Raw genomic sequence first — 9,157 nt, 5'->3', positions numbered from 1 at the left:
GCTTTCGGCCCAGAAACAGAACGGAAAATGGAACACAATCTCTGGTAGGAGAGAGAGCAAGTTTGTGGCCGAAAAGGAGCACAAGCTCGCACTGTGTCGGGCTGTTGCTGCTGCTTTGTTTTCCTGGCTGCTGGCCCGTTCAAATAGCCAGCAGAAAGACACTTGTGGCTCAAAAGGCGGCCAAGAAGGCCCACCGTGTTGCCGGCAACATAAACAAATGTTGCTCTGGCAATTAATGATGTTGCCGGTTGCTGGTATGCATTTCGTTGCCGGCACTTTTTGTGGCAATTAATACCAAAAAGAGATGGGGAATGGCAAGCAACCTCTAACGTAAACAATTGTTTAGTTTCTGTAGGCCATCTGTTTTAGCCAAACTGTCGGCTGATAAGATAAACAACACCCACGACCGTTGTGTTGCTACCTCATGTTGCAACAACAAAAGCAAAACAGCAATCAACAACAGTGGCAGCCAAAACAAACACAAACATCTATAAATGGGTTTCTGTGCCAGTTTCAGCCCGATTCCTATTCGCCTATTCGGATTTGGATTCCGATTCGATTCTGTATCGGGGGAAGCCCGCCCGATATATTCCCGGGCAGCCACAGAACCGAAGCCGACGGATGCGGCGAGCTTTTTAGAGCCAGCGGCATTTGTTTCACTTCCACTCCGTTTCTTCCGCCGCAGTTTCCCATTCAGGTAGGAGGAAATCCCCATTAGCGGGGGTCCAACGGTTGTCCAAGGAAGTAAGGATGTTGGTTTGAAAGTTTAAGATAAATAGGCAATTATTTAAGGGATTATTAGACATTCAAGGAAGGGGTATAACTATCTACCTTCCTTTTTCTAGGACTTGAGTTCCTTCCACTTTTCAGCACAATGTTATAAGAAACAATTATTTAAATTAAAAACCTTAAACCATTACGATTTATTGAATATTTTCAACCAGCTAATTGAAAACTTTAAACTTCAAGCCCTAAACCTTTGATAATCTCCCAACTTTAATGTTAATACCCACTATAACTCCTACATTTTATGAGACTTGAATAATATATATCACTAGTTGCTTCAGCCCCCCCCAAAAAGGACCCAAAATCCGGCCCAGTCATTAAATTGGGCCTCTTAGATTTATGTGCCGCTAACGGATACACTTCATTAAAATACAGCACGGGACGGGACGGGACGGGACGGACTAACTTCAAGTGTAATTAAATAGTTAAAGTAATGAATGGCTGTTTTCGAGAGTTTGCATACACATCTACATAAAGGACTTTATTATCGTTGCACACGAGAAGCTGAAAACGGAGCCAACGAGGAGCAACGAACCTTGCCCAGGATGGGGGCCAGGATGGGGAACAGGATTTTTCGGTTCAGGTGTCGGGAGCTGCGTCCGATTAGTAAACCCGATTAGTTGGCCAACGGGTTGTCTGTGTTCAGTTTCGTCCTTTGGGCATTAGCATAAGCGTCCCCGCCAGGCTGGTGCCCCAAGGGGTCCTCGGGAAAAGGCTTCTCCTCGGCAGCCCCCCAGGGCAAATCAATTTCTATAGTTAATAAGCTGCTACTGCTCCTGCTGCTGCTGATGCTGATGCTGTTGCTGCCACATGCTGCGTGCTCTTTTCCAGCTGCAAGTGAGGCATGGTGGGGCATGGCAGGGAGGCTTGTCCCGCTGCCATTGTTTGTAATTAAATGGATGTGTTTGGGTGATGCGACTCCTGCGGCGCATTGTGTCATTACCCCGCCCCGACCCAGCCTTGGGCTTAGTGCATTAGCCCGCTGATGTTGCATAAATTAATTGATTTATCAAGTACGGAGCGAGGCTCTCCGCTGTGTCGAGTCTTAATTAGCATAACCTTTTCTGGTCTGGTGCCCTACTGGTGAGCACACTGCGTATACGCAATTAATACATATTTGCCTCGTTAATGGGAACTGCCACCCACGCCCATGTATAGCTCAACACACATCCTGGCAGAGGCACCCACCTGACACATTAGATAATGGGGCACACGTGGCTGCCTTCTTTCAAGGATTTATGGGAAAAGGGTCCAGTCGACTGGCAGTCCAGTTCGGTCCAGTACAGGCCAGTACATGCGGGCAGGGTCCGGCCCTGACCACCGCCACCTGGTTAACGACCCATAAATCTTAACATTCTCGCTCCGGCACATAAATTGCCCCAATTCAACGCAATAAAATGAAATGTCCAAGATAATGCATTTCCAACGAAAAATCAATTTCTTCGCCATGTTCAAAAATTGTTAGAAACATGAAAGCTGTTTAATTTTGAAAACATTCAACAATCAACCACCTTTCTCCTAAAATGGATGGGTGGGTGGAATCGAAACATTTATTTTAGTTTGGCCACAACACATTTTGGCCAGAGTGCAAACTGGTTAACTGACTGCTGGCAGCTGGCAGCTGGCGCCGTGGCTGCCGAAACTTTTCAACAAAATTCTAATTCTGCGGTTGCCAATTGAAATGCTTTTCGCATCGAATTGTTTCCAAAGTGCTAATGGGATTAAACAGATCCTGATGGGGATGATGACGAGCTCAGTGTGGGCTTTTGAGCTCTGAGCTCTTGAGTGATTCAGTTAATATGCAAATGATTGCCACTTTATGAGGATAATTGCTGAGGTTTACACTTCAAGTAGCTCCTGTATTCAGTTCGGAAAAGAGTATAAATTGCTTTTATTTCTTGTCTATAACAATTGTTTATTGATAGTTGATCCGCTTATAGCGAAAAACAATAAACTTTCAGGTTTCATATTTTGCCTCCCATATTTTTTACCTTTTTTGTTACATGTTTGGCCATAAAACAGTGATACAGCATCTCGGATAACTCTCTCCCTGCTCTGCCTGTCACTTTGATGATGCATTGAATGGCCCAAAGGATTCCACGTGGGAGTGGCAGTGGGAAAAGGGATGGGACTGGTATGGAAATCTGACTGGGGGTGGGCTGAGGCAGAAAACAGAAGCATACCACCTGTTTGGCTTACTGTGCTAATCCATCAATGGCAACAAGGCAGAAAGTGCCAACAGCAGCTCCGAGTGCTCCAGAGCCCAAAAGCAAACAAAAAAAGTAAAGCAAAAAATAAACCCAATAAAATTCCCAATGCTCGTGTTTAGAGAGAAAGTGGGGAGCATCGGCGGTACATGCCACCAGCTCCATTAAAATACATATTCGAAAAGCCCTAAAAATCCATTCATTCAGGTGGCTCGTAAAAGCGCGAATGGCCGCAAACCCATCCACCTAACCACCCACTCACCGTCCTGTTTCTCTGCAAGGACATGGGAAATGGCTCGCCATCATTCATCCATTCGGGGATGTATGTATGTAGATTTTTTCCGTACTCTATACCCTATAATATGTTCTTCGTTGTATTTATGCTCGTACTCGTATTTTTACAGTTCAATAAAGTTGAATAAATTGGCAGGCGCAGAGCGAAGCGACTTGCAAGTGGATTTCGCTGATAAGCGCAGAAGGACCAAACAAATTAAAGTCCTAAGCCTGGCAGGCATATCCCCAGGATGCAAAAAAGGAAGAGAACTTGGAGATATCTGACAGTGTCACCCAGCGGAAGGTCGAAAAAGAGCACCGTGTCGAAATGTCATTGATGGCGTATCCACCGAGGAGGCATCCTCTCGATGATGGCCAGAAAATAGGGAACTAGAAGCGAATGTCAAGGTCATCGAAGTTGATACTCTACCCCCGATTTGTGGCTTTGAAATGCGAGCCAGTCATGGCATTGAAACCTCAAATACTAGAGCTCATAAATCCAAATAATAACGAGTATTTTTGGTTACAATTGGAATTCATCTTGGCCATTAAAATCAAACACTTCCTATTGATGGCTGAGTAGAAAATTTGAATATGTTGAATGCCAGACAAATCAAAAGTATTCAGTTTGAATTTGAGGAATGTGATTTGATTGTCTCAACTCAACCGAAGCGGCACTTAATTTTCAGGGAGAAGGCCCACTCCTTGTTTCCTGCTCTTGCCCCTTGATGTTGCATGGGGCAGATTGTCATTGTCAGTCGTCGATGGCCCATTTGGGTTGGGTTTTCCATTCCTTTTTTTTGTTTGTGTCGGCGAGTCGGGGAGTGCCCTTCATTTGACTTGTCCGCCCGCATTTCACTTCATATCTACATATATCTAAATAATGGGATGTCACTTTTAATTTGAGCCTCGATTTATATGCCTAGTCCTTGGACTCTTGGAAATTTCAGAGTCGCACAAGTTTATTTCCGATAAAAATGAAACTGACAAAGCCGGGTCGTCCAGGACGTCTTAATTTCCATTGTGATTCCTTATCAGATTCGTGGGAGCTCACATACAAGCATACGCCTATACGAAAATCTCTATAGGATACACCCACGGTCATTCTTGGGGGATACGGCCAGTCATTCAAGGAGCAAGGACTCTTTTGTCTCGGCGCTTTAGAGGGGCGCAGCGAACAATTAGCTCGGCAGTGCCGCAATTTAATTGTTATAAATGCCAAGGCTGAATGCGAATTAAGTAATATTTATGGAAGGCTGTGAAAGGATAGCTGGGATACCCTTGGAAACTCAACCCACGCGTCGAAGGGATCATTAATAACACTGGATTTTGCACTCGAACAGCTGACTGCCGTCCTGTCCCGTGTGGGTGTCAGTATCCTTTCACCATACGTACGTGTGTATGTATATTTGTGCAAGTCCTGGCTATCCTATTACCATTAATCTCATGCACAGTTTGGCGCCTCAAGTGGAGCATCTGCCATCCAGGATATCCACGCTATCCAGGCTAGAGTCCTAGCTGTGATTTCAATTAAGCAGCCAGAAAAGGATGAAAAAAGAGGCCTCAAGTTATGAAGATAAATGTCACTCGTCAAGTGGCAATCAATTAGTTAATGCTTTCAGGGCTCCCTCTCAAAAGCCTCGCGGGAGTCCTGGCGACATAGTTTCTCCACCCCCCACCATCCAACGTCCTTTTCTATCCTCCAGCTAAACAAAGTTCCTTGTCAGTGCCTGTGTCTGAGTGAGTCGGAGCGTTCGTGTTTGTCACAGAAATTATTCAATTACCAAATTAAATTTAATGCCTTCTACTCGCTGTTCGCTACAAGGACGAACAGGACCAAAGCGAGTCCTGCTTTTGATCCCACTAAAAGCTTTAATAACTGTAAATTGCTTTCACAAATTTGTCTTCGAACGCGAGCTGGGCGAAAAGTTGCCACGGAAGGTGGGCTTCCCATGCTGGAGTGAGAGTGGGTGGCTTCGGAAAAGCGTTTTGTCTGTGGGGCAGAGGACGAGTACTTATTGCAAAGGACCTGCCCGCATACCTGGGCAAACATTTTTCCCATTTCGGTATCGCCTTCGCCCGTGACCAAATATTTAAAGGTATTCGACGTGAGTCGCACTCTGAGTTCGGAGTTCGCCGCTGCCAGTTCAAGTTCGAAAGCCACCGTTATCGACATTTTTTGGTCCTCACCTTTTGCTCCGCTGCATTCCAAATGAATGTCTCTATCCTCCTCCAGGACCCACTCTCCAGGAGAGTATCCCCCCAACCAAAACTCTGTCTCGCTCATCCACTTGACGCAGGGCATCAGAAATCCAATTATATTCACTTTGTGTACAAAAAGCCCGGGAAAGCGAATCCGTGAAAGGTGGCCCCGGGCCTGAGCCATTAACTAATACCGAAATCCGCTTAAAATTTTAATTTTTTTCACCTCTCCAAATAAAAGGGCTGTGGCCTGAGGGAATGATGAATCCTCTTAGTTAGTCACCTGTTCAGTGCGTGAATTTAATTTGTTTCTTCTCGATAAAATGTGTTTTTTTGTGCCGAAAATTTAAAATACAATTTAAGGTTATTTTTTTAAATACAATTTAAGGTTATTTTTTTAAATAAATCAGTAAGCTTTCGGCTTCCCTAGCAATTACTTAATTAAGGATACCTAATTAAAGATTAATTGGTATTGATAAATGGGGGTTTAATTATTGAATTCTTGTCATGTTCATAAATACCGGAGAAGCAAGGTAAATATTAATTATCTCAATTAAAATACATAATTACATATTCTGGCGGGCTTAATCGATATGTAGTCGATAGCTACCACGAAAGCATAGTTTCGATAGTTTTTTGAAAGCTTCGATCGTGCCACTGATCGGCAAGCTCTTCCACCATCTCTTTCTAACAAGAGAAAGTAAATACTTTTAGAAAACTTAAGCTTTTGAAAAGCTTTGATAACGCCACACAATCGAGTAGATTCTCTCGGAGTAGTTATTTCATTTTCACCTTCCAGCTGAGTCGGTTGTGTTTTTCGTGTAAAAAAGGTAAATATTTTGTTCTTGGCTTCCTGCTGGCTTGTCACACACATTTCTAATTAACCAATCTATTCTAGCTTTTTGGATAATGTCGGCCAAACCCGTCCTCTACTATGCGCCCCGCAGTCCTCCCTGCCGCGCCGTTCTGTTGACCGCCGCCGCCCTGGGCCTGGAGTTGGATCTACGGTGAGTGGGGGTCAAACCGGTCTCCCCCGGCTTTTGTGATTAACCTTATAGTGTACCGATGGGCTTCGCTGAACATTAACTACTGTTTTCTAGAGTTTTTTCTACTTTTTTATTTTTCATTTAATTTTTTCTGGTTTTTGGTGGAAAACATAGTTCTAAAAATAGTTTCCACTAAAAATTTCTATCAAAATATATTATTTTAGAGATATCAGCATACACTGATTACCATTTATCACTCACTTTAATGAAACTTGAGGCTGAAGTGTTATCATAATTGTGTCTTAATATAACTAAATTTATAAAAAATAAATAAATAAACTTATTATTTTTTTTATTCTAGCCCAGTTAACGTTAAAGCTGGAGACCACTTGTCGGCAGAGTTCTTGAAACTAAACCCACAGCACACTATTCCGGTGCTAGATGACAATGGCACCGTGGTCAGTGATTCCCACATCATCATCAGCTATCTGGCGGATAAATATGCACCTGCTGGTGATGACTCCTTGTATCCCAAGGACGCGGCGCAGCGTCGCCTGGTGGATGCCCGTTTGTACTACGATTGCGGCCACCTGTTCCCGCGCGTCCGCTTCATTGTGGAGCCTGTTATCTACTTTGGAGTCGGAGAGGTGCCAGCAGATCGTGTGGCCTACCTCCAGAGGGCCTATGACGGTCTGGAGCACTGTCTGGCCAATGGACCCTTCCTGACTGGCGACCAACTGACCATCGCGGATCTTAGCTGCATCGCATCAGTGTCCACGGCGGAGGCATTTGCTCCCATTGAGGCGGATAAGTTCCCCAAACTGGTGGAGTGGGTGAAGCGACTGCAGGCATTGCCCTACTATGCGAAGAACAACCAGGAGGGTCTCGACATGCTGGTGGATTTGGTCAAGGGACTGGTGGCCGAACGTCAACAAAGTTAATTCCAGGAGAGACGCGGCGGATGCATTTCCTTTCATGCATTTATTCATGGGTTTTTACATTCTTAAATAAATAAATACTTTGAGCTGTGGCTTAAATCGTTTGTTGTTTGCATTATAACCTAGTTTTGTTCATGGGGTACCGTCGGTCTACATCCTTCAAATGCTTAAAAATTTAATTTTGGCCCCGTTTTTCGCCAAAATTTTGGAAAAGGGCGTTCAAGGCTTTTCTCTTACTTTTTGGCGAATATCTTAACGGTTTATCAATCAGGGAACTATTCCACCCTGCCTGCTGGAGGAGGAGCACCCACCTGCCCCTGCTGGGGGAGGATCAACCAGCTGTCCATGCTGCCCCTGCTGGAGGTAAAGCACCCACCTGCCCCTGCTGGAGCAGGAGGAGAACCCACCACGCTTTGCTGCTGATGGATGAGGAGCACCCATCTGCTGTAGGGGGAGCCACCTACCCCAGCTGGAGACGGATCACAAACCTGCCTCTAATCGTGAAGGAACACCCACATGCCCCTAATCGATGAGAAGCACCCACCTGCCCCTGCTCGAGGAGAAGCAGTTAATCCCCAGTCTTACCAGTACCCACCACGCCCCGCTGCTGCTGCTGGATGAGGATCACCCACCTGCCCCTGAAGCACCCACCATGCCCTGCAGCTGCTGTTGATTGACGAGGATCACCCAGCTCCCCATGCTGCCCTTGCTAGAGGAGGGTCACCCATCTGCCCATGCTCGAGGAGGAGCACCCACCTGCCCTCCACCTGAGAAGCAGTTACATTTTTTTGTAATTTAAGTTTTTTTTTAATTTTTTTTATATATTTTTTTATTTTTTCTTTATATTTCAAAAATTGCGGGCAATATAATCGCAACCGATCTCGCTAGAGGTGGAAAACGATAGTCGGCGCCATCGGTTGCGAGCGATAGTTTTTCTCAAACTACCAAGTTCCCCACCTCTAGTTTTGGCTGAGCCTATATAAGGCAGAAATTCACAGCCCCTCAGTCACTTTCCCCTCGGCGGGGAACCCGGCCGGACTGGCCGGCGACCTGGCCGGCGACTGGAGGAGGCGACCTGGCCGGCGACTGGAGGAGGCGACCTGGACCTGGACCTGCCCGACGACCGGAGGAGGCGCACCCCCGTGCCCCTATTCTGGAGGAGGCGCACCCCCCTGCCATGACCTGGAGGAGCCGCACCCCCCTGCCCTGACCAGGAGGAGGCGACCCGGCTGCTGGAGGAGGCGCACCACCCTGCCCTTGCCCTGGAGGAGGCACACCACCCTGCCCCTGACCTGGAGGAGGTGCTCTACCCTGCGCCTGATCTGGAGGAGGCGACCCGGCTGCTGGAGGAGGCGCACCCCCGTGCCACTGATCTGGAGGAGGCGCACCACCCTGCCCCTGACCTGGAGGAGGCACACCACCCTGCCCCTGACCTGGAGGAGGTGCTCCACCCTGCGCCTGATCTGGAGCAGGCGACCCGGCTGCTGGAGGAGGCGCACCCCCGTGCCCCTGATTTGGAGGAGCCGCACCACCCTGCCCCGGACCTGGAGGAGGTGCTCCACCCTGCGCCTGATCTGGAGGAGGCGACCCGGCTGCTGGAGGAGGCGCACCCCCGTGCCCCTGATCTGAGGAGGCGCACCCCCGTGCCCCTGACCTGGAGGAGGTGCACCCTGCGCCTGATCTGGAGAAGGCGACCCGGCTGCTGGAGGAGGCGCACCCCCGTGCCACTGATCTGGAGGAGCCGCACCACCCTGCCCCGGACCTG

The 9,157-nt window shown here is 47.3% G+C and overlaps 1 protein-coding gene across 1 annotated transcript; it reads left to right on the top strand.

The window, feature by feature from the left end:
• The first annotated feature begins 6,150 nt into the window (after positions 1-6,150).
• Positions 6,151-7,491, top strand: LOC6494827 (glutathione S-transferase 1). Its single transcript, XM_014907520.3, has 3 exons — positions 6,151-6,298; positions 6,367-6,475; positions 6,816-7,491. Exons 2-3 carry the CDS (start codon positions 6,378-6,380, stop codon positions 7,393-7,395), a joined length of 678 nt encoding a protein of 225 aa, XP_014763006.1. The 5' UTR covers positions 6,151-6,298; positions 6,367-6,377; the 3' UTR covers positions 7,396-7,491.
• Positions 7,492-9,157: the final 1,666 nt, after the last annotated feature.

This window comes from Drosophila ananassae, chromosome 3L (genome assembly GCF_017639315.1).
Source record: "Drosophila ananassae strain 14024-0371.13 chromosome 3L, ASM1763931v2, whole genome shotgun sequence".
NCBI lineage: Eukaryota > Metazoa > Arthropoda > Insecta > Diptera > Drosophilidae > Drosophila > Drosophila ananassae.
Note: the sequence above shows the minus strand (reverse complement) of the source record. Positions and strands in the feature narration are given on the sequence as shown.